General features: G+C 34.7%; 2 protein-coding genes across 9 annotated transcripts in view; one reads left to right on the top strand and one right to left on the bottom strand.

Moving 5' to 3' along the window:
* LOC147830838 (uncharacterized) overlaps window positions 1-27465 on the bottom strand; it is a 688366-nt gene that overhangs the window by 299594 nt on the left and 361307 nt on the right. The gene's annotated exons all lie outside the window — the stretch shown is intronic.
* The window catches only part of kiaa1549la (KIAA1549-like a), a 128367-nt gene that overhangs the window by 65467 nt on the left and 35435 nt on the right, over window positions 1-27465 (top strand). For 4 of the 8 annotated variants that reach the window (XM_087312006.1, XM_087312007.1, XM_087312010.1 and 1 more), the window contains 8 exons: window positions 4899-5121; window positions 10412-10545; window positions 10676-10844; window positions 12715-12774; window positions 13219-13370; window positions 14922-15093; window positions 19122-19282; window positions 21311-21346. In XM_087312006.1, coding sequence (XP_087168132.1) covers window positions 4899-5121; window positions 10412-10545; window positions 10676-10844; window positions 12715-12774; window positions 13219-13370; window positions 14922-15093; window positions 19122-19282; window positions 21311-21346 — 1107 coding nt within the window. The remainder of the gene's footprint in view (window positions 1-4898; window positions 5122-10411; window positions 10546-10675; window positions 10845-12714; window positions 12775-13218; window positions 13371-14921; window positions 15094-19121; window positions 19283-21310; window positions 21347-27465) is intronic. The other 4 variants (XM_087312008.1, XM_087312009.1, XM_087312012.1 and 1 more) reach the window with 1 other exon arrangement.

Consider the following 27465-nt stretch of genomic DNA (forward strand, 5'->3'; position numbering starts at 1 on the left):
CACTCCGTTTTAATACGAGGTAGTGAGCCTGCAAGCGCTGCCCTCGGAGGAGGCAGACCCAGCCCTTATTTATTGTCCAGTTCGCGTTTTGCGTATTATCCGGACCGCACTCAGAGTTTAGATCATCTGAGCAGCTCTTCGTCTGTTATAGCGGTCGGCAGCAGGGAAGTGCCGTACCGAAATAAGTTCCCACTAGATTGTGGATGCCTTTCTTTCACTATCAGAGCCGAGATGAGCCGCGTCCCCCGAGAGCGCGTGCGCACTCCACTTGGAGCTTCGCATCCTCTCGAGCGCGCGCACGCGGCGCCCCTCTAACAGACATCTGTAGAGCTGCGGGCTGGGTGACACCCAACACATTTGCAAGGTTTTACAATCTGCGAGTGGAGCCGGTTTCCTCAAGGGTATTAGGTAACCCTTGGTGATTGAGGAAACAATTCGGTAGGGTGTTGAAACACGCTTGCTGCGCCATTTTCCCTAACACGGAGATACGTGCGCCTTTTTATCTGTCAGTAAAGTTCCCCATCAGGTGAGCCCTGCAGATTCCTCCGTGGCCCCCAGCACTGACTCAGCGGAGGAGTCACTTGCTGGCCCACTACGTTGTAGGTCTGCCCGCTGGTCAGCCCGCGTTTTGGGTAAAGGTGCCTGCTATGCGTGGTCCCCACTAGGCGATCCCATATGCTTATTCAGCCACGGTTAAGTCCCCCCCCCCTGGGCGGACCCGTGTCTTCCCTCCCCGCTAACCACTCTTTTGCTATGCGTACTCCACCTTTTTAGGGCTAGTCCATATGTAAATTCTGCCATCTATCCCCCCTTGGGTAACGGATGGCCTCCGCAGCGTCCTCCCTATTGGGATTGCACGCTTCCCAACGTACTGTCGTATTTTCCTAGAATTATCTAGATGCTCACGACTCCCAAAAAATATATATAAATCCGTAAAACTTCTGTTGAAGTAGGATAAATTAGGGCCAGGGACACGTTGGAGGACCGCGCCCCCCATGATGTGGGTGCGTCACGCTTGCTTGACTATCTCCTCATCGGGGGTGTTGGTAAGGTGCAGTCATTATGGCGCTTTCAATGGGCTCCCAATGCGTGGATTTTACAATCAAATCCACTTATAGTGCTGAAGTTCCCCCCGAAGGGGAACGTTCGAGGTTACTAAAGTAACCCTTCGTTCCCCGAGGAGGGGAACGGAAGCACTATACTCCGTCGCCATAATGACTGTCCCTTAGCTGTTGAAAGTCTCTTCAGCTTAAAAAGGATAGCGTCTGCTGCGCCAGGTGAGCTTATATACTCAGTTGATTGCTTATGCCGCTCACCTGCGCAGGCTTGCGCTGCCAATTCATTCTTAATTGGCCCGTTCAATACTCTTTCAGACGAGTAGCTTCTGAACCGAACCTCCCAATGCGTGGATTTTACAATCAAATCCACTTATAGTGCTTCCGTTCCCCTCCTCGGGGAACGAAGGGTTACTTTAGTAACCTCGAACGTTTCCTTGATAAAATAACTATAGAATTTTCCTATATGCTTTTCGAAAGATTGCAAATATTAAGCTCTGTGTTCAAACACTGTTCATTACAATTGCACATTTTGTCCAACCGGATAATCCTCACACGGAAATACATCTTTAAGCACTTTTGGATATTAAATGCAAAGGCAGGAACTCAAAAGCGAACATTAGGCTATAAACGGACTACAGTGCAAAAAACACATCTGTATATATATATATATATATATATATATATATATATATATATATATATATATATATATATATATATATATATATATATATATATATATATATTATATATACACTGGATATTTTTTAATGTGGAAAGTACATTTGTTTTGCTTTACGGTTGTTGTCAAAGTTTTATGTTTTATAAATGTGCTTACCTGCCCGCTTACCCACTTGCCTTAGTGATGAGGCATGAGTGACAGGTCTATCAAATGCCTGCAAGTTCCATCATGGATATAGAACAACATTCAATATTCTTTTTTTTTTCTCATGAAGTACAGCAAAAAGCAACCCATACTGTCACATATGCTATACATTTTGAGGAGTGTAAATATTATAATTATGATAGAGTGTTCAGATGAAGAACGTGTTTAGATGAAGAAAAAAAAACAGCCAAAAAAATTAGTTGATCACATTAAAATTGCAGTTAAAATTGATGTATTTTTATAAATTTATTCACACGTTTGCATTACTGAGAGCAGGAAAGAGAAAAGCTGCACTGTTAAGCAGTGTCTTCATAAAATAATTTTCTTAAAATAAAAAATCAACAAATAAACCTGTCTTGACAGTCTTTACAAGTAAAGGCATTATCTACACACAATATGAAATCCCAATTAGAAAAATACTACAAACTATAAAATATAATTTATGAAAATACTTAAATAACACACAAATCCAAATGTCCAACACAAGCAGGCTGTGTTCCAGACCAATTCGGCTTGAAGACGTATTATGTCTCCGACACCGCCTGTAGTCCCATAAAGCAACTTGATAGCCACCGTCTTTTTAAAGAAGCGTAACCGATTTAAAAAATCAAGAGTGTGATGTAACTGATGTGTTTTATGTAATAGAATAAAATGTGAAAGTATCTTAATTTGTGGTAGCCATGAACCTTATTTAACTGAATTCCCATTAAAAAACATTGATTTTGGGACATTGATTAAAGGACAGTCCTGTAATCGATTTTTAATGTGCTTTTTTGACACCAAGTTTATTTTATATAATTTTTACATCACAGTAGTCAATTAACATCAAATCATTAGCATCATTGACATGTTTTGTGATGTCATTTTGACATCAAGATCCTGGCTAGGTATGGTTAGCCAGTCATAACAATAGCCATTTACTGACAAGCCTAAAAACACAATGCCTCATAGATCAGAGCATTTAGATTGTAAAACAAGAATGACATGATGGTAAGTAATTGATAAGTGACTTGTCATTTTTGGGAGTACTGTCCTTTTAATTGCGAATGACCACTGAGACGGTTGTTATTAGCATTTGAAGAACAGCCGTCTGTGCCTATTATGCTTTGTAATGTGTGACTCAATCTGTTCTCTTGAAGATCTCTCTCTCTATTTTCGTCCGTGTGATGTTTCTCTTCTTTTTCTCCTCCTCCTCGTCTGTCCATCAGATCAGAGGTTCTGTATTATTACAGACCCTGGAGGTGATCAGCAGGAGACGACACAATCACAAAGATACAGAAATACATCACGTTTGTGTAATTCTGTCAGAGTCAAATAGAGAAATGGTCACTCAGCTTGGCGCAAAATGATGAAATTTATTCATGTGGGATTTGTGTTAGCATTTGCCTCAAGCACTTAACAATAAACAAAGCCAGTATGAGCAGTTGTGTGAGTATTGCAGCGTAATATAAATTCAGAAAGCAAAGGCAGTCAGCTAACAACTCAAAAAATATTGACATTGTTTGCATATTTCACACATTAGTTTATTTCATTTTGACGCCACCATCCTTGCATCATGGAATATATACTGTAGATATACAAGTCTAAGTGTAACGGGGGATGTGACACTGACAACAGGGGTGAGGATCCAAATGCAGGATTTTATTTACAGGATGGTCTGGCAAGCAGATCAACACAGAAGCAAACAGATGTATGAGGGCAATCAAGAATCATAGTCAAAATAGCAGGCAAATGGTCAGAAGGCAGGCAGCATACAGGAATTATCAAACAAAACAAAGTAAAGGTTTAAAACACGGAAGGCAAGGCAAAGAAAACGCGTTGTAATGTCTCTTAACAGATAACAAGACTTAGCCACATTGTGTGTGTTGCTTTTATAGTCCCTGAATCAGTCCATGAGCAGCTTCAGCTGTGAGAGTGTAATTAGTCAGGATGTGGAACCAGTTGTGTTTGTGTGTTGCATGACTGGGTGTTGTAGTCCATAACATTGCGGAAATGTAGTTCATATGAATGTGAGTGTATTTACCAGCAATCTCTGGTTGTAGATCATTGGTGATCGTGACACTAAGGCTAATTTTATAGCTAGAATTATATGCATGTGAAGTTTATATAATTTAATAATATTTGACAAAGTTATAGCTTTACTGGCTATTAAATAAAATAACAAAATATATATTATTTTCATTAAAACAATTTTAAAACATTTTTAATCATATTTTTATTTGATTTTCATATCTTTAAATATAATAATTTATTTATTATTTAAACTTTGTGGGTTAATAATATTATTTTTTTAGAATTATTTTACATTTTATTTTACAATTAAAGACTCATGTTATCAGTTTTGAATGAAGATTCAGCACTAATATTGTGAATTTTACAGCTTAAATTACTTTTTGTATTGTAATAAATCTGGAAAAAGAAATCTTCCATAATTTAACATCTTAATGTCCTTTATTCCTATTGATTCACAGCTGAATTTTCATATTGATTCTTACAGTCTTCACAGAAATCATGGTACACTACCTGATAAACATCTTGTGTATTGACCCTAGTCAAGTCTGACCTTACTGTCCTAATTAAATAATTAAAAACCAAGGTATGATCATATATTATTTTGGTAAAATAAGCAAAATTTAGAGGCCTTTGCCTTTCATATAAGCCACTTGTGATATCAAATGATCAACTGGAAGTCAAGTTATTATTTGTTGTTTCTAAAACCTAAAACAATTAATAGAATGTTTTAGAAAAACAGTTTTAGTTAGATTTTTTTGGTAACATAAGTGTCTATCTGTACAATCACTTTTAATAAATGAACAAAATCGACTAAAGATATTAATTTCTTATTGAACATTTGTGTACATTCTTAAAATTTATTTATGGGACTACTCTAAAAAATTGCCAAAGATGTGATAAAAATGGTGGAAAACATTGTATGTGATCATTGTTCTCTCTAGATGGAAAAAGACATCTGCACTCCTTCTAATGTGACTGTGGGCTACTTCGTCATGAGAGGGAAGGCTGTGCTCGTGGCGTCGGTTGTAATAGACACTTTAGTTTCCTATGGCTTTGACAAGATATTGACTGATATCAGAGAGTATGTTCCTGTGGTATTGGCCATCCCCAATCCAGTGGCTTCATGGCTACCCACCCTCGGCATCCACTTGCAGCTCAAAACAGGTGAGACTCTTTTCCATCTGTCTTTTTTTTTTCTTTTTTTGATATTGCCTTTCATGTGAATAGATCAGTGAACATGATGAATAGAGTTATTGATTCCAAATAGGAAAAAAAAAACTGATTTTGTACAACAAAAAAAAACATCAACCTTTTTTGTATCCCAACATCTATTCATTTTGACGATATAATGAAAAGAATTGTGAAAGGAGGTGCGGCAGTTGCACAGTAGGTAGTGCTGTCGCCTCACAGCAAGAAGGTTGCTGGGTTGCTGGTTTGTACCTTGGCTCAGTTGGCGTTTCTGTGTGGAGTTTGCATGTTCTCCCTGCCTTTGCGTGGGTTTCCTCCGGGTGCTCCGGTTTCCCCCACAGTCAAAAGACATGCAGTACAGGTGAATTGGGTGGGCTAAATTGTCCGTAGTGTATGAGTGTGTGTGTGTGTAAATGTTCCCCAGTGATGGGTTGCGGCTGGAAGGGCATCCGCTGCGTAAAAACTTGATACATCTGATTAACATCTGATACATTATGTTTGTGAATGTGATGTTTCACTCACAATTTCAAAAATACTAATATAAATGTCTCTGTAACTTGAAAATTGATCTGGTGAATAAGCCTTAAATGATTCAAATACTGATTTTGAAAAATAGTTTTGAGAATATGGAAAAGATCGCTTATATAATTAGATGTTGAAAATGTTAGGAGAAATGAAATTTGACAACGGCACTAACAGTAAAATGATCATCAGTTCATCTATACTTTTGTACAAAATATCCCATTGTTATGGTGTTGGATTGAATATACATAGACCCTGGTGACTTAACATCGCAATATGTAATAATGAATCGAGACCTTTTGCAATAGTCAGCATATTGACTTATTGTGCAATAAATAATGTTGATCTTAAAAATTTTTATAAAACAGTCTTCACACCAAATATGAATTAAATTATTCAGGCAAAGTTCAGTGTAAATGCATGGAATGCCTTTGGTGTGAGCAAAAAAAAAATCGACTTGAGCAGAAAATTAATAGAAAACATTCTGTGAGTAATCGAGAGCAAGTGGCGCAGTGCTTCTCGTCTGATGAGGACCCATAAGAATGTCAAGTTTGTTTGCCTTGAAAGTGTATCATTATACAATCACTGGCATAAAATGGTCTTAAAATGACTATAATATGACTTGTCACAATAATAATTAATGACAATATATCACACAATTAAAAAATATTTTCGTTAAATGCCTAAACGAGTAGCATATTCATTTATTTAAGGATTACAATAGGGGAATTAAACGACCGTTCATTGGATGAGAAAATGCCAAAACAAGGGGATGATATAGCACTTTGATACTTAGGAACTAAAAAACTGAGCAGGACTGCACGACATTGAAAAAATCTAACATTGCGGTATTTTTTAATTTTGCGATATACATTTGAAGTCAGAATTATTAGCCCCCTTTGAATTTTTCTTTCTTTTTTAAATATTTTCCAAATGATGTTTAACAAAGCAAGGGAATTTTCACAGTATGTCTGACAATATTTTTTCTTCTGGAGAAAGTCTTATTTGCTTTATTTCGGCTAGAATAAAAGCAGTTTTTAATTTTTTAAACATCATTTTAAGCTAATTGTTTTTCTAACTGTCTAGAGAACAAACCATCTTTATACAATAACTTGCCTAATTACCCTAACCTGCCAAGTTACCCTAATTAACCTAGTTAAGCCTTTAAATGTCACTTTAAGCTGCATAGAAGTGTCTTGAAAAATATCTCGTCAAATATTATTGTGACAATGGCGGTGGTGACGACAAGGAGACAGATGGAATCCAAATGCAAGAATTTTAATAGTTATTAGCAAACAAATCCAAAACACCAGGCTAAATCGTAGTCAAAAAGCATGCAGGATCAAAATTGCAAAAAGAGTGTTCACCAAGGCAAACAAGGCAAAAACAGTCTTCCAAAATCAGTAGTCAAAAATAACAGGCTCAAAGGTCATAACAAAAGGCAGTAAGAATATGATCAAACAGTAAGAATACGCTTGGTAAGGCAGCAGATACTGGCAATACTTCGCACTGAGGCTGCGTCCGAAACCGCATACTTCCATACTATATTGTACGCTAAAATCAGTATGCGAGCCGAGTAGTATGTCTGAATTCATAGAATTCGAAAATCAGTATGTGTGAAGTAACCGGATGGCTTACAACTTCTGGTGAGATTCTGAGGTGCGCATCCCATGCATGCTGCGCTATCCCATGATGCCCTGCGAGCAAATTCATGAATGGGAGTAAAGTGACGCAATTGACGCAGGTAGAACACGTGACCATGACAAAATGGCGGATGTAGTACGTCCAAATTCCATTCATACTTTTCACTAGGGATGGCTGACGTGAAACTGATGTTTCGACACAGTGTCGAGATCCCGAAGCGCAAGTGTTTCGAAACACTGCACCGAAGCATGATCCGAAGCACCCAAGTCACGTGACTAAAGTGTTTCGAAACACCTAGTCACGTGACTAAAGCGATTCAAAGCATCGATCAGCTTAGAAACGTTTCGAGACCTGGCCAATCCTCATTTGACTGCCAAGGTCATCAACTATTCTCTGTGTCATATGGCTTAGAGGACTGTGTGTTTGCTTCTTGATCCTATGCTTTGCATGATGTTTTGGGTTCGAATCCTGACTTGTACAAATACTCTGAAATCATGGTTTTATGAATTTAATCATGTTTCTGTTTTGTGTAGCCTAAATAGGATACAGCTGCAGTTACGCCATCAATTTAGCATCATTTTTGTAACACTGTAAAACAATAATAAATATTTTTACAGTATGGATAGGTTTAGGTAGACATTAATAAAATACAATAAATGGGAAATTTAATGAATAATATAAATAATTCTTGATAACTTCAGGCCACCGTTTTTGATCTAGCAACAACCCTGTTTTAAGACAAAAACAAGACATATTTATTAACAAATTGTTCATTCGGATATCAGACCAATGTTGAAACAAAACGATACAAGAGCAAAGCATTACCAATTGGTTTTAAAGCATTTCAAAACATCTGCCATAGTGTAGCTTCGAAACCTATTAACCCCGCATGGAAGGCTGACACCTTAACCACTATACTATGTTACTTTAAGGATTCAAAATACAAAGTTGGGCTTAATCCCTCAATTTGTTCAACTGTTCTTTGCTGAAGCTGTTTTAGTGCAATACATAAAAAATGACCACTAGATGTCACTGTAGAGTGGGGTTTCGAAACGTTTCGAAGCTTCGACACATTTGCTTCGACTGTTTCAGTGTTTCACGAAGCCTCGCTTTGCCCACCACTACTTTTCACGTTTATACTTTATAGAACGCACTTTTCTAATGGCCGAGTAGTACGTTTAAATTCAAATGCAGTACCTACTGAGTAGTAGTCGGTTTCGGACGCAGCCTGAGTGTTTGGTGTGGCCAGGTTAATATGACCACCAAACAGAAAGTAACCAAAGAAGAACTGACAGTCAGAATTCCAGTGAGGACTCCCTCTGCAGGTTGGATGAGTGGTTGTCAGTTCTGTTTGTTACAATTATTTAATTTCATTATGGCAAAGATAAAATAAATCAGGTACATCTTTCAGCCTGGTTAGATCAATGCTGTTTACAGTTGAACATCTCTAAAACCGTGTGTATGTTTTTTTCTAAGAATGGTAGGCTAAGTGTAGTACCAGATGTATTTGTATCAGGGGAAAGATTACAAGTTGTATCTGAGTACAAGTACCTTGGAGTTTTAATAGATTCAAAACTATCATTTCAGTCTCAGGTTAAAAAGGTTTGTAACCGGGTCAGATTCAGTTTAGCAAATTTTAGATTTATTCGTGATCAGATGTCATGTGAGGCTGCTCTAATCTATTATCACTCCATGATCATTTCTCACATCACTTATTGTTTAACCACTTGGTCCCACGCCAGCATCACTACTCTGAAGCCACTTAAATCTTTATACAAACAATCCATAAAAACCCTTGATAAGAAATCAGTTCAATATCACCATTGTTTAATATTAAAGAAATACAACCTGCATAGTTGGGAAAATTTAATTAAATATGTACATATCTGTTTAATGTTTAAGACTTTACATAACCCGACTTCACCATTAAATCAGTTTATAAATATTAGAACAACTGCTCACCGAACTACTAGAGGAGGTGACAGAGGAGACTGCATTATTCCTCTCAAAAAAAGCAAATTCAGTCAATCTGTATTTTCAGTGAGAGCTGCTAGGGAATGGAACTCCATCCCACCCACAATTAGAAGATCATGCACTTTTCGTTCTTTTCAGTCTCATATTAGAAATTGGTTATTGACAAATCAGCATTGTCAGCATTAGTACTGTATTCTTGACACATTTGTACTGTTGTCTTTGGCTTTTTGTCCTCTGCTCCCATCAGTCTGTTCTTTTTTTTTTCTTTTTTTCTTTTCTTTACTTTTTTAACTGTATTTCTTATGAAAGTGTATTTAATGTTTAATGTTGTGCTTCTATTTTAGGTGTGACTTTTTAACATTCTGTAAAGGGTCTACGGATGAAAAATAGCCATTCTTGGCTAATTCTGGCACATTTTACAGTAATGTTTATTAATGTGCATTGACCCTGTAAACAAATAAACTAAAACTAAATTATAAATGAGCTATTAAAACTAGTATGTTTAGAAATGTGTTGAATAAATATTCTCTAATATATATAATATATATAACTGGGAAAAAAAATTAAACAGGGTCTTATAATTCAGCTGGAGGCTAATAATTCTGACTGTATATTGCGATATGAATACAATTTCACTAGATTAGTTGAATAACTATATGGAAAGAACTTATAATTTCAGATTGATTTGGATGATTGTGTATAGCAGTGCATAAAATATAATAAACAATCTACAAGCATAGATAAATTCAATAAAGAAACAGATACTAATTAAATATACTGCATTTTATTGCTTTCCCGAGGAGTTTTCTGTATTCTGTAACTGTATTCAGGTAAACAGTAATTGAATAATCAACTGTAAAATATTAATGCAAAGTCTTCGGTGTATAAACAGTTCAATCAAATTAATTGTTAATAAATTAAAAACGGTACAATATCCCATTTAAAACCCTAACACAGTCACAGGCCTCAAAAAGCACTTGCAAAATGATTATTTATAATCCAGACTCAACATTGTGTATACCCACGATGTGACTATCACGAATGATCACATTGCGATATTGATGCTGAAGCGATATATTATGCAACCCTACAACTGAGCATCTGTTTTTTTGGTTATTACATATAGTTCTTAGGTTTGTAGGTCCAGCAGATAACATCAAGTCTTGCGGATTCATCCAAATGATGGAGCAACGGTTGGAAAATGTTTTTGCTGAGGCGCAGGAGAAAGTAGAGGACTCCTACGGGACTCTTTCTGTTGAGGTAGTTTTTTCGATTGAACTTGAAAACAAAGTTTGATAAATGACTCGTCTTCAGAGGTCTGATAACGGCGTTCCTCTGAGGAGTTGTTTGTTGGATTTGGATTTATTGTTGCTTTGTGTTTTCCGGACAGATTCTGAACACGTATCAAACAGGGAATTCGCTGGCAGTCACGCTGGTGTATGTAGTGTGGAACGGCAGCTCTCCATTGAACGGTACTGTGTCCAGCGGTCTACTTAACCAGCTTACTGCTGAATTGGTGGGCTACTTTCTCTTTTTCCCTCCTCTGATCATCGCTGAGCGTAAGTTCGGGCTTGCTTTTAGCTTATGTTGTCATGTTTAGTTTACATAGTTTACTTTATATGTTCATATGCATTAAGATTGTTGTTTTAACTCTTTTTTTGATATACAGTGCTTTTAATAATTTAATGCTCACTTTGGATACACTTATTATGGACACTTTGACACCAATAAGCAATTAAATGTTAATATTTTAAAACATATTGGCTGAAAATTGATTTTAGTTATCTGAGCATGATTGCTAAAATACCTTACACATAAATTCCACAAGTTTAATATAATATGATTACATATAACATCATAAATTCATATTAGTACAATTTGTAATCAGTTTGTAATTTTATATATATATATATATATATATATATATATATATATATATATATATATATATATATATATATATATATATATATTAATATAAAATATATCATATAGATAATACTATAATATAATATAATATAATATAATATAATATAATATAATATAATATAATATAATATAATATAATATAATATAATATAATATAATCAGTGCTTCCCACAGGTTTGAAATATACTTGCGGTTTGAAACACATCTTTAACCTGATCTAAAAAAACAACTATTTAATATATTCATAATAATAATAGACAAGAATAAAAATAATAGATTATTTAAATAAAACAAATGAGTAGATTGCACATTTCTAATGGTGTATACATATTCTGCAGCCATATTAGATGTAATTTCATCCTCTCAGAGTATTTAGTGAAGTTTTTCTGAGTAATTTAGTTTAAAGAATTAATTATTAATGTCTCTCTCGCTCTTAGAAAATTAAAGCAAAACCAAAAACTGGACATTTTAGTAGAATTAGAAACACCTGCCGAACGGAAAAAAAGGTGCCGGTCTCTGTAGGTTTGCACGTGAGACTGCAAGAGTGTTGACAGTTCTTGTGCACACAGAACAAGCACTATGAAATGGGTAAAGGAGAGAAGATTTTCCACTATGTAATCGTGTAAAAGTATGATATTAATAGTAAAAACAAAAATTGTCACTAAATATACTTTGCCGGTCGTTAATATATAAAGTCTATATGTGGGAAGCACTGATAATATAATATAATATAATATAATATAATATAATATAATATAATATAATATAATATAATATAATATAATATAATATAATATAATATAATATTTAGTAAATGTATATAATATTTCACATTTAATATGTATTTAATAAACATTTTAGTACACATCACTTATGCTGTTTCTAAGTGCATGTATCATGTATTAAAACATTACAGTATTGTATATAGTATACATTTAAAAAATAAATGGTTTATATTATATTAAATGATGATAATAATAATGTTATGTAATAATTAATATTAATATGTTAAGTAATTAATGTTTTTTAATATAATGTTTCATATTATTGCTTGAATATAGTAACATAACACGTCAGTATATTTAAATAATTATCATAATGTATGTAACTTATGTAAATAAAAGTACGCTATTATTTTGTATAATAATACATAATATGGTGTTATTGATAGTTGAAAGTACATTTTATATTGTATTAGATGTTTTGTAATAATTTCAAAATAACAAATGTCTTTTTTTTTTTATATATATATTTTTTTACAAAGATATGTATGATGGAGCAAACTAAATCCCATGGATGTACTATATATGTATGCCAAATAATTTATGTCTGTTAGCATATTACTTAATGTGGGTCCTCATCATTACTTTTTTGTAATGCATCAAGTTGTTTTCTAAATAAAACCAATTAGATGAAGTGATAACAGAATGTTATTTCATTTTAAATGCATTCAATTTTCAGAATAGTCATTTAATAACATAAATATGTCTTTTTTTACAGCTCTAGAATACCACAACCTTAACACTTCAGTAGCAACTCGAGATTACTGGGTAATCACAGGTAATTACCTTAACAGTTCAGTGGCTAACCAGCACCCAGACAGCCATTTGCCAGCATGTGTTATGTGATTAAGCTGAGCTGACATTTTTTTCTCACTTCTTAAAGTCTTTTAAAACATGCAGAGGCTTCTTTCTTCAGAAAAAAAAGCGTATTGATGTATTATTTAGCTTCCCCATCAACTGATTTAGAGAGTTCACATTGGATCAGAATATTGAGTGTGAAAAAGCTATTTCTAGCTTGAAGTTCTTGCACTTAATGTTCTCTCTGTTGCCTTAGCTAGCTTTTCCTCCTCCTCTTTCTCCCCTTTATATCACTGTCAGAAAAACGGATCCTTTTTACCAAGGTCAACTGTATAGTAATTGCAGTTTTTTTTTGTATGAAAGTTCACTTTGTCACCTTGTTTCATCCCTCTTTGTCTTTCTCTTTTTCTCACTCTCTCTTCAGTAATTCAAGACGTTGACAGCTCTTCTCTTGAGGGGAGTTATCAGAGCTTTGCTAGTCTAATGGAGCAGCGTCTGGCGGAGCTCTTTCTGGTTGCCAGTCGACACGGCCTCCGCTTCAGGAGAGCCACGACTGTAGGCGACTACACTGTCCAGGTGTGACTTCAGTTTGTTAATTGCTAGCAATTTTAGCACTTATAATTTACAGGTTTTCTCCACTTGAAAAAACAGGCTAAATATATTGATGACTCATCCTGGACTAAGGACTTTTTGTCCAATTGAATGCTTTACAATGAGACGGCACTGCTTCAATATGACTGCAACTAATTAGCAAGCCACAAAATGTTTTCATGGCCGCGAATTACTGTTACTAAGTTATGTAATTAGCTTGTAATTTTAGCATTTACAGTTTGCTGGTTTGCTTCACCTAAAAATACGGGACACATATATTGATGACTCATCCCACACTAAGGAATTTTTGTTCAATCAAATGCTTTAAAATGAAAGACAGCCCACCCCAATATTACTGCAACTAATTAACAAGCTACAAACAGTTTTCATGGTTGCGAATTACTGTAACTAAGTATATAATCGCATTTACAATTTACAGGTTTTACAAGTCACTTGAAAAAACGGACTTAAAATATTGACGACTCATCCTGCACTAAGGATTTTTTGTCCAATCAAACACTTTAGAAAATGAGAGCTTTTGCCCCAATATGACTGCAACTTATTAGATAGCCACAACATGTTTTCACTGCTGCTATTTACTGTAACTAAGCATATAATTGCTTGTAACTTTAGCGTTTACATTTTGCTGGTTTGCTTCACCTGAAAAACATGGGGGATACATATATTGATAGCTTACATTGCACTACCAAATTTTTGTCTAATCAAATGCTTTAGAAGGAGATAGCTCCACCCCAATTTGACTGCAATTAATTAGCAAGCTACAAAATGTTTTCATGGCTGCGAATTACTATAACTAATTATATAATTGCCTGTAATTTTAGAGTGTACAATTTACAGGTTTTCGTCACTTGAAAGAACATTGATGACTCATCCTGCACTAAGGATTTTTTTGTCCAATCGAACACTTTAGGAAGTGACCGCTTTTGCCCCAATATGACTGCAACGTAATAGCAAGTCACAACATGTTTTCACAGCTGCTATTTACTGTAACCTAGTATATAATTGCTTGTAACTTTAGCGTTTACATTTTGCTGGTTTGCTTCATCTGAAATTGATGACTCGCATTGCACTACCGATTTTGTGTCCAATCAAATGCTTTAGAAGGAGATAGCTCCACTGCAATTTGACTGTAACTAATTAACAAGTTACAAAATGTTTTATGGCACCGAATTACCGTAACTAAGTATATTATTGCTTGGAATTCATTGAGAGAATGGATCAAAAATACTGATGACTCAACCTGAACTTTGATAATTTTTGTCAAATCAGATGCTTTAAAATGGCAAAGTCCTGCCCCAGTACAATCTGCAGCCTATTTGAAAGTTTGAAAGAAAAGTTCATGGTTCCTATCATGCTAAAACTAAACATAATGGTCATTTCAAATTATCGACAATGTTGCTCATTTTGCATGCAAATACAGTATGTTAGCCAATCATAAAAGGGTTTATTTACACGTTAGAGTCTATTTTTTGGGGGTGTTTTCTAAGCATCTTCAAATGTGTTTTCCTCATACAGATGGTCAGTATCCGGCGACTCTCTGGCCCTAAGAATCCAGCTGAGCTGACCTACTACATACAAATGAACGGTTCTCCAATAACCGGCACTACTGCAGCTAAAACCCTCAACACGGTGGACTCTCAGACTATGGCTCTCACTCTAGGCTACTTCATCCAGATTCAAGCTGAGGGTATGCACATATTTCACTCATCTAGCCTAGTTCTTTTGTATCATTAATCTGCAGAAATAACTGTGTGAGTATTTACTGTAAAATGTATCTAGAACTATATGTTTAAAGCGTCAATAGTGATTAGTTAACGTTATAGTTAATATTTTTGGTTATATTAGCTAAGCTAATACTCATATACTTGAGGAAAGTGATTTGAAGAGCTCTCAAAATATAACTAGTAAATTCCCGAACACAGTTTTATGTCAACTAGTGGCGATAAAAACTGACTGTGTTGTCACATCGTGTCCTGTCTGGACCAAAAAGATGCATGTGAACACAACAAACAGGCAACAGCCGACTGAAGCAAGAACCTACAGTGTATGCCTGCGTGAGAAGATGTATATGTCCACACCTGCAGGTGGCAGTATCTGTATTCTTATTCCACAAAGATAAACCAGAACTAGTACTGCACACATACAAACTGTAAAACAAATTGTTTACATATCATTTTCATAATACTTTTCACTCACCGCAGGGGGATAATCAATGTTGTTTGCAAATATTTAAGTAATGCAACAAATTAACAGCCAGATTCTTTGTGTTCCATTTTGACTTGTTTGCTTAGTTTAGAAACTTCAGAATTTGTTCTCGTGCTTAGATTGGCAGCTAAACAGCCAATCAGACCTCTCTCTGTTACTGATGGCTGATTTTACATGCTAAATCATCAAACTTCTTCTAATGTGAGCCCGACAACTTTTTTGCCATGATGAAAAACCAACACAGGCTTATTCTAAAAACTTAGCCCTATATACATTTCTGGAGATCGCGAATTATGTAGCCAGAAATATGTACGGCTGTAAGTATGTATGTAAGCATTTTGAACACTCGAGACAGTATGATTTCATTCCTTTTCGCCCTTACCAGCTGAGCGCCTAACTTTATATGGATGGCTTTAACGCTGTTATCAGTCCCCATAGCTCGCCATGTATGTTGGTGCACTTAAAACACACAAAGGAGTCGAAGAGGGGTTAGAGTCTGGCGAAGAACAGGTCAATCTGTGCTTTTGAAAACACAATTGGTTGAGCTTAGGGAAGGACTAGGGTGGGTCAGTCAATTGGTCAGTCAGTCGACAGCGACCTCTGGTGGATTTACGCAAGAAGAGTAGGACCGTATGGCACTCGCCAGCAAAATTTGAGATCTCAAAAAACGTACACAGCAGCCTCTGCTGCCCCAAAATAGTTTGTACAACTGACATCAGTGATTTCTCAAATTATTTTGTATAATTGCGACACAGTGCGCTTAAAAAAAAAAAGAGTTAATCATAACAGGCCCTTACCTAGAAATAACTGTAGCCAAATAGTCAAACAGTATTAAATAAAACCATACAATATATTTTTTTAAATTGGTATTAAAACACACCAATAATTAATCTCCTCCTTTTCTTGTCTGGATTTTTAAGGACCAATTCTACTGGAAAATGATTCGCTGTCTGGGGATCCTTTCTTGAATATTTAGACCTAAAACCTGCTCAATTTGAGCCCAGCAATACTCACGAAAACAGACCGGCACACTACCTTTCAGTACACTGGCACACTACTTTATGATGACTTTACCTTGTAGTACTACTTTGGTGTAACTGTATTTCCAACAGCTGAAACCAAACGTATGCTAGGTGACAATACACCCTGCAGGCAAAGGACATCAACATGACGTCGTATTGAGATTGTACCCCAGCATAGTGGGGATGTTGGATTTCGTTTGGAAAGGAAAATCTGGTTGACGTCAGAACCCAACGTCAGACCGACGTCAGTGTCCAACGTCCAACCTAAAATCAACCTAAAATCAACCAAATATCAACGTTTAATCATGTTACACCTTGACGTTGTCTGGGCGTTACCACTATGGCCTCTATCAGATGTTGGACTTTGGTCACTTTCCAATACAACCTAAAATCAACCAAATATTAATGTAATTTTACATCATTATTAAATATCAAAATGACGTCCTTAAACATTGAATTTTGGTCACCTGATGCCATGACCTAAATCTAACCTAATATTAACGTCTTATGATGTTGTGTGCCTGCTGGGCAGTTTACCTGTAAGAAGTCTACATAATAACGTAACATAAATGTTCTGTTGTGCTTGAAAAAATGCTTAAAAAAAAAACATCTAATCCAAAAAGCATCACTTAACAACTCAGCGCGAAAGTATCCAGCTTCGCTTTGCCATCACTGTAATATTTATAAAGCAAGAACAGCTATCAGAAATGTTTTAGCTGCATGCAGAACTCTGCATTAATGAACCAAAAATGACCCGAAAATTCTGCTTTGTCTCAACAAGGAGCCAAAAAAATGAGCTTGATAATGCTGACTTATTCTTCCAAATGAGGTCTACAGCTACTCTGGAGAAACCTCAGGGGATTTGGGTGTAGAGAGTTTACACAAGTTTACTGAGCTCTCAACTGGGGAGTAGAGCCTGGTTTTGTCTGCCAGAGACGAGCAAAGCCCCAGTTTTGTATGAATAAAACACAATCAGACCCAGCAGTGGGGGTTTAATCTCTCAGATAAGAGCTACAGCCCAAAGACAGATTCAGCTCATTAGGAGCAAACCACAGACAGTTGGAGACAGAGGAGGGCTGGATTACTGTAAGTGGAGACGCAAGTGTCGGAAATCATGTGCAAACTCCTGGAATGAATCGATTGATTTCTTATGTAGCCAAACCGAACACTGTTCAGACAACTTTAACGCTTCTCACATCATCACAGTTTGTTTCCTGTGGTGTAGAACATGGTAATAAAATATGACGAGAGTTCAGATATTTGCTGTTAAACCGAGTCAGAACAAATTGATCTGGATAATGTCAGTAAACTTTGAAAGAAAGTTAAATTATGTAATTACTGTATACTGTATATAATTACTGGATTACTGTATACGTTCAGTCATTTTGTTAAGTACACCTTACTAGTACCGGGTTGAACACCCTTTTGCCTTTAGAACTGCCTTAATCCTTCATAACATAGGTTCAACAAGGTACTGGAAATATTCCTCAGAGATTTTAGTCCATATTGACATATTAGCAACACGCAGTTGCTGCCGATTTGCATCTAGGTGCTCTATTGGATTAAGATCTGGTGACTGTGGAGGCCATTTGAGTACAGTGAACTCATTGTCATGTTTAAGAACATAGTGTCCTGCATCCATTACACAGAAAAATCTAAATTTAAGTATTTTCAGCATAATTTATGCATTGCAGACTCATTGTGAAAAAATACCCTCATTTACATTTTAGTATGGATTTTGTAGCCAGAGCTGCATTTCGTCTTTAAAACAAATGCTATGGGGCGGTATGATGCCGCAGACGGCTTTGTTTCTTTTCGCACTTCTAGCTGACTGCTTACCTTTGTGTGGACCACTTTTCTGCTTTTACCGGTTTGCCCAGTTGCTCGCCATGTACGCCGCCCGACTTGAGATGCAGAGGAGTTGACCGCAATGACAGGGTATGAGTCCGGTGAAGAACAGTTCCAGAAAGCATTTAAAACAACAACAGGTTGTTTTACAACCTTATAAACAACAGGTTTAGAATGTGGTAAGATCTAAAAAGGTGGTAAAAATCAGGCGGTCACAAGGGCTTTTCTTTTTCTGGATTGCTTTTGAAAACAGTCAGTTGGGTTTAGAGAAGGGTGGGTGTGGGGATCGGTCGGTCAGTCAGTGTGACCCAGTCAGACACTTACGAGAGAAATTTGACGTCTGAAAAAGTGTACGCATCTGCCTCTGGTGAATTTGCGGGAAAAAAAAAACTACAAAAAAAAAAGTACCTCCTTTGACATATTTTGCGACCCCCAGAAATGTATATAGTATAGTATAGTATGTATATATGTATATTAGTAATGAGCCTGGGTTGCATTTATTACTAAAAACTACTAAATTAGAGAAAAAAATAGTTTATTTGGGAGTAACAAGTTACAGTGTGGTTAAAAACATATCAAACATAATTTCTGATGTCTGAATGATTTTTTTTATTTGTCTGATGTGTTTGTGTGTAAACAGCGGTGGTCAAGAGTATGCCGAGTAACGTCTGGATCCTGGCGGTCCTGATTCCCGTATCGTTAGTTATAGTCGTGGTAATCATGGCGGCTGCTATTATTTGCCGGAGAAACAGAACCGTTTTCAAGACCAGTGCGTTTCGCAATTTCCATCCCCGCACCAAGGTAAGCTTTTCCAGACCATGACTCTTTCAATAAACACATCACTGTCTTGTCCAGATGAGGATGTTTATGTAAGCATCATATTCATTTAATTATTTAAAACCCTGCGACAATGGGTATCACTTGCTTATTACTGTAACTGACATACAAGAAGATTAAAATTCTACAAATTATTTCTTGTTTTCAAATGGTCAATAATACTGTAAAACTGAATGGGTTTTCTTTTAACAAATCTAAAAACACTTCAATGTAAATATTTGTTAATGAGATACATATAATTGTTTTATTAAATCATTTTATGCAAATTTTTATTTATAAAATATACATTAAAAGTAACTTACTGTAACGCCCCGGGTTCACTCAAGGAAGACACAGGCTAGCAAGATTATCAAAACACGTATATTTATTACAATTATTCACAAGGAAGACTGGAAAGACATTGAGTGAAAACAAGCAACAGACGAGACATCACGAAGAGAATACCGGACCAGGAACTAAGTGAAAACAAGGGCTGCGTCCGAAACAGCCTACTACTCAGTAGGAACTGCATTTAAATTTAAACATACTACTCGGCCATTAGAAAAGTATGTTCAATACAGTATGAACGTGAAAAGTATGAATGGAATTCGGGCATACTACATCCGCCATTTTGTCATGGTCACGTGACCTCCTTACTCCCATTCATGAATTCGCTCGCGGGGCATCATGGGATAGCGCAGCATGCATGGGATGTGCACTCTAGAATCTCGCCGGAAGTAGTAAGTCATCCGGGTACTTCTTGCATACTGATTTTCGAATTCTATAAATTCGGACATACTACTCTGCTCGCATACTGATTTTAGCGTACTATATAGTATAGAAGACGCAGCCAGGGACTTAAATACATATGAGATGGTGAACTGATTACATACAAGGGTGAGACACAGGTGAAGGTGATGAACATAATGCGGGAGCAAGAACAAAGGAACACATGGTGAAGGTCACACGGTGAAAACAAATATACACAAGAAGACTGGGTGTGACATTTACATTTGATGTAATTAAATTATTATTGTAAAGGAGATGTTTGTATGTTTGTAAGTAAATATTTTTATATATATTTGAATTTGTAATTTAAATATTTAAAACATACATCTATTTCTATTATGTTTTCGTAATGTATTAATCTATTTTTATTAATATTATTTGCATTTTATTTTATTTTTGTGTATAAGATAAACACATTAACTATAAGTTACATTTATAATGTAAATAGTTTTATTGTTTTATATTTAATTATATATATATATATATATATATATATATATATATATATATATATATATATATATATTTTACGAGTATTAAATGTATTTTTAATCGTTAATATTATTTAATTATTAAAATACTGCATATAAATTTTTTAAAGATTTATTTTTTTTAAGTGGATAGGACAGTATTTCAGACAGGAAGTGAAGTGGGAGAGAGAAAGGGGGTAGGGACAGGAAATGTCCTCAAGGCGGGATTCCAACTCAGGACGCCCTGAAGTGCTACTGCACCATATGTCAGTGCACTAACCACTAGGCTATTGCGCCGACAATTATTAATATTTTATTATTGTAAAAATGTATGTTTAAAATATAGTTACTTTTGGTTATGTAATTAAATAATAACTACTTTATCTATGTTATGTGTGCATACATATAATAATACTTTCTGGTTTATTTGTCATATTTAATTATCTTCACATTAATGAATCAGCCTAATTTTTAATGAGGAAATGAGACTCATCATAATGTTAAACCAGTGATCTCTAAACTACTAACAAGCCTAAAACATCCGGCTTTCCTTTATAATACCACAACATACCTTTCTTTATGATTTAATATCTGAGTATGGTGCTCAGCATAAACCTCTGAGATTTTTTCTTGAGTGTTATACACTTTATGTTGTTGTCACCACACATGAAATATGCTGCATAAAACCTTGGAATGACACATTTCACCGTGACACTCCCAAAATATCCCTTGTCTTCACTGCTTCCCTGTCCAGACCTCATATCGAAGAGATGGCAGTTACCACCACCAGGTATTTCTGGCTTGTGCATGGTGTTTGACTGCATGTTTACAGCAGTGTTATTTTGTTGATGAATCATTTTCGTCATATTTTTTTTGGTCAATAGCTTTTTGTACTTAAAGGAAATGAGACAATAACTAAATAAAAGGCAGTTTTGAATGATTAATACAATGAAGAAAATTGACTGACATTTTTGTCAATAAAATAAAAAGACAAAAATGACATCATATTGACGTTGTACTCCAACGTACCCCAACGTCATGGGGACGTTGGATTTTGTTTGGAAATGAAAATTGTGTTGATGTCAGAACCACAACGTCAGACGTACAAATGTTATCAATGTCCAACATCTAACCTAAAATCAACCAATTATCAACGTCTAATCATGTTACACCTTGACGTTGTGTGGACGTTACCCCTATGACATCTATCAGACATTGGATTTTGCTCCATTTCTAAAGCAACCTAAACTCAACCAAATACCAACGTAATTAGACGTCGGTATTAGACATCAAAATAACATTTTCCTTAGACGCTGACTAGACATTGAATTGTGGTCATCTGACATCATGACCTAACATTAAAATGTGTCTGCTGGGAGCTTTCAGTTTGACTGAAATAAAAATAATAAACATAATAGTTGAATGTAAAAATTTAATTATGTCCATATTCAATAATGTCAATATTATTAGCTCCTTTAAGACTTTTTGCAATTAATATTTGGTTTTTGTTGTCTTTTTTGTTGTTTTTGTTGACTTGCCTAATAAAGTTAATTAACCTAGTTAATCTTTTAAATGGCACTTTAGACTAAATACTGGTATCTTGCAAAAAAGGTGGTAAAATCATCTGTCATCATGGCAAAGACAAAAAAAAAATGAGTTATTAAAACTTAGTCTTTAAAATTTATGTATTAAAATTGTTAAAATAAAACATCTCAGTTAAACATAATTTGGTGAATAATTTGAAAGAATGCAAATTTCACAGGAGGGCTTATAATTTTGTCTTTAACTGTGTGAATGTGTGTATATATATGAAGAATGCTATATATTGCAACACTGTTAAAAAAATCTGTAATTCTATGTTTTGTTTTGTTTTCGGAAGCTGGTGTTCCAGAAAAAATAAAATAAATAAATAACGGCCATTAAATTACAGAAATATACAGTAAAATAACAGACAATAAATTACCATAAAATATTGGCCCTTAAATTACAGGAATTACAGGGGGATTTTAGACATATGCTTAATTAATAAATGCGGCTCTGGTCTTAAGGGTCCATTTTCATAAATTGAGATTTGAAAACTGAATAAATACATTTCCATTTATATATATATATATATATTACATTAGCATCCGCTGCTTAAAACATGTGCTGGATAAGTTGGCGGTTCAAATTTCTGTGGAGACCCCAGATAATTAAAGGGACTAAGCCGAAAAAATAAAAAAATAAAAGACAAAATACTCCAAAAAAACTTTAAAAGTTTTAAAAAGCCTTTAAAGCTTAGCAATGTATACAATGTTTTATTTACAGAAGGAAATTTTGAAAATGTCTTCATGGAAGATAATATTTACTTAATTTTCTTATGACTTTTTTTAAAAAGACATTCTATAGTCAAGGGTCACAAATTACAATTAAACTAAAAATCACTTGACAGTTATTGGACTGAAGTATGACTAAAACAATAGCATTTTTGTCAAAACTCTAAAAGAACTAAATAACAAAATGCTGTCAAAATTTGACATTCATTATTCTTGTCGACTGTACTTGTAAGAAATCAGTCCTCAATACACATTTCCCACATATTTGATGAACGCATTGGTCAAATCTAACGTATGTTAGCTAGCAAGGAATCTAGTGAGCAATTGAAGTAATTTCAAACTGTTACTGTAATTAAAATATTCTTATCATGCTCGGATTATGAGGCTTTCTAACAGATACAGAGCAAATGGGGGTAAAAAAGTAGGCCACCCTGAGCCGAGAGATACGCCGAGGTTATGTATATGCATAATTAGGTGAAGTTTAAATAGATTCCTAGGGCTTTTTGCATAAATTGAGATACAAGTGGAAATCAGAAATATTTGTTTATAGTGACACCGGTGGCCACTATAGAATTAATGATGTAGAAAATGCCCTTGCAACTATATATCAAAAATGATTTCTTTTTATATTTTATATAGCGCTAGCCAATGATTAATCATGATGTCTGTATATGTGTGTGTATATTTATTATGTAAATATAAATAGACATATGCGTGAATTTCAGAAAATTATTATTTATTTATTTTGATATATAATGTATATGTCATACAATGGATATATAGATTTAAATATGTATGCAATTTTTGTTTTGTTTTATAAAGATTTGTTTTCATTTGTGTCTTTGGCTGTGTATTTTTATATACATAATATACGGTGCTCTCAGCATAAATGTACACCACATTTTGAAAACTTTTATCAATTTTTCAGTGATTATAGCTCATATATATATTTAGTGCATTTCAACAAAACACATTTATTATACTGTGATAGTCAATAAAATATAATTTTAGTCACCAAACATCTTTAGAAAGATGTTTATTATTAATTCAAGCAAAATATTTGAAAAAGTACAGAATTTTAACATTAAATATATATTTTGTTTCTTAACACTTTTATTTAATATTTTACATATGAATTTGAGCTACAAGTGTTTGGGCTGTTATTGTAATATTATTGCAATTAAGCTCCAGATTTGGCTTCATTACTGACCAATTTAATGGATATGCACAAATATAATATTGTAAAGCTTCCTATAGTAAATATTAATGTAAATGAGAGATTTTTGAGGGGTGTACTTATATATGCTGAGCACTGTATTTACACAATACACACGCATATATTTTGTAAAAACAGACTTTAAAAAAAATGAAACAGACTTATTTTAGATGTGATTTATCACGATTAATCATCACCTAGCACTAATTACACTCTATACCAACAGATTATGATACTGTAAAGTAAAGTAAAAATTAAAATAAATAAAATGCAGACAATTTTTAATAAAACAAAATAACTAATAATAAATTAGTAATACAATTTTACTATTTCATTGTTTGATATATTACTGTATTATGTTTTAGTTTATTCATTTATTACTAATACTATTTTATTATTCACTTTAAGCCAAGGTTACGTATTTCCATAATTAGGTGAAGTTTAAATAGTTTGTCAGTGTAATTGTCTATGCAAAATCCAAAATGTTTGTTATTAGTGACACTGGTGGCCAATAGGTGAACTGCAGACAGCAACTAATTTTTATGCACACGTAACATACAAGAGACTAAACGCAAGTCAACGCTTTCATTAATTTACGGCAAAGTTTCTCAGTATTTGATTGGAAGTTAATAGTTGGAAATACTATTGCAGTAAAAGCAACCAGATGTCGTCCGCGATGCCAAAATGTATGTTTAGGTGAAAATGTTAAATTGTGCAGCGCACTTTTGTAAAATAAATAAATACATTTAAATAAACCTTAAAAACCCTTATTAAAACAAAATGAGCTTCACATTTGCAACACTTGGGAAATATGTGGAACACATCTAAGATTTTTGTGGCATAATGGGTCCCACTTTATATTGTGGCCTTAACAATTATGTACTTACACAGGAATTAATAGTTTGTTACAATGTACTTATTGTATAAATACATGCATTTACTGTGTACTTATGCTTGATTAAATACATGTATGTAATTACATCTGTAATTAACTTTTGTAGTTACATTTGTAAATACACGGTTGACCATCCATTACACCTTAACCTACCCATACCACTAAACCTGTCCATAACCCAACCTCTATCCCAACTCAAGAGCACCACAAGTGTTCTCAAATACATTATAAACACAGTAAGTACATTGTATTTATTTTTTGATGTAAGTACATAGTAGTTAAGGACACTTAATATAAAGTGGGACCGCATAATGCTCAAAATTATAAAGTGTAATGTTTAAAAATACTGGCAAAAGCAAAAACTCTTCAAGCAATGCTGTCACCATAATATTTAGACCATTATTTCATTTATTATTCAAAATTATTATATTATATTATATTATATTATATTATATTATATTATATTATATTATATTATATTATATTATATTATATTATATTATATTATATTATATATGGGCGAAGCAGTGGCGCAGTAGGTAGTGCTGTTGCCTCACAGCGAGAAGGTCGCTGGGTCGAGCCTCGGCTCAGTTGGCATTTCTGTGTGGAGTTTGCATGTTCTCCCTGCATTTGCGTGGGAGACAAAAGACATGTCCAAAGACATGCGGTACAGGTGAATTGGGTGGGCTAAATTGTCCGTAGTGTGTGAATGTGTGTGTGGATGTTTCCCAGAGATGGGTTGCGGCTGGAAGGGCATCCGCTGCGTAAAAACTTGTTGGATAAGTTGGCGGTTCCTTCCGCTGTGGCGACCGCGGATTAATAAAGGGACTAATCCGACAAGAAAATGAATGAATATATTATATTATATTATTCTTTCTTTTTTTTTAGCTTAATTTAGCCTACCCAATTCACTTATACCACGACTTTGGACTGTCGGGGAATTTCAGGCCAACACAGGAATAACATGCAAACACCACACAGAAAAGCCAACTGACCCAGCCTAGGCTTAAACCAGCGACCTTCTTGCTGTGAGGCGAGATCGCTACCCACTGTGCCACCTGGGCCTATATTATATTATATTATATTATATTATATTATATTATATTATATTATATTATATTATATTATATTATATTATATTATATTATATTATATTATGTAAAACTAATAACACATGTTTTATTTATTTGACGTTTAAGAGTTTTTTTTTTGTTATTGTTACTGTCTACTGGTTTGACATTCTGCTAAGCTTCTATCACAAATACATTTAAAACATTTAATCAGTTAAAAACAGTTAAATGATGACACCATTTTCTCTTTAAGCTGAACTATCCCCGAAGTACAACTCTATTGTTTTTAGTAACAATATGCTAATCAATTGCAATTATGCTAATCGGCCCTTTGATCGTTCTCCCTATTAGCCGTGTTCTCCTGATCTGAAAACATTTCCAGCTCCGTCCAATTAAGACGTCCTTTCAGGAACATTTGTTTTGCTTACCCGCCATAATTTACGGATCATTATAGGAAGTTAATTTACACGTGATCAGTTGCGTGTGTGTTTGCATGCTTTCTGCTTGTACCTGCACGTGCTTGAACAGTAATTGTGTGTTTCTTTGCTTGTGTGTGTGTGTGTGTGTGTGTGTGTGTGTGTGTGTGTGTGTGTGTGTGTGTGTGTGTGTGTGTGTGTGTGTGTGTGTTGGACCTACAGCTCGAATTAGACTTGGATTAAAGTGAGATTTATGTTAGGTTGTTGTGGTCTGTCACGACCCCGTCAGCCAGTGAATGACTCTTAAATACAATCAGACGGAGCACGAGTGAATTATAGTTCAGCTGGGTTTTAAATTATATGGGATTTGATCTCATTCAAGGTCAACGTGCAATCCAGAATGTTCTGTAAGATGGTACGGCCATGAAAAAGAGTGTAAACATGGTTGATGTATTTAGTTTCATCCAAATGTTTTACAGTGTACAGTTCCCCACAATCCCTTTATGTTGTCCCAACAGAAATCAACGAAGTTAACTTAATCATTTTTACAAATTTAAGTAGATTGAACATAAAACAATTTAGTTGTCCCTCAAAAAAACCTTAAGAATTGTGCTTTCAACTCATTTTAAACAAGTCATTTGAACAAGCAGAAAGAGTTGTTATTTGAGTGTGGTATCTACTAATATTATAGTACACAATAGCAGCGGTGGGTGAGAGAGCTTAACAAGCTGCACTTTAAGAAAACACATGCAGTTACAAAAAACTCCAGCAGATAAAGAAACGATCTTCATCAATTTCACTGATTTGCAGCGAGTTTCTTCAGTAGGCTGTGTTGTGACGAATTTCTTTCGCGATTCTTCAGTTATTTTTGTTGTGACCGATTTGCTGCGCGTTAGAGGTCTGCATAAATTTCCGAATAAAGCGCAGCAGCGGTCAGTAACTGGTTTAATTTTGGACGGGAAGAGGCGGTCTAACAATATCGTTTCTGACTCCCGAA

This window comes from Danio rerio, chromosome 25, assembly GCF_052040795.2.
Source record: "Danio rerio strain M-AB ecotype USA chromosome 25, GRCz13ab, whole genome shotgun sequence".
Classification (NCBI taxonomy): Eukaryota; Metazoa; Chordata; class Actinopteri; order Cypriniformes; family Danionidae; genus Danio; species Danio rerio.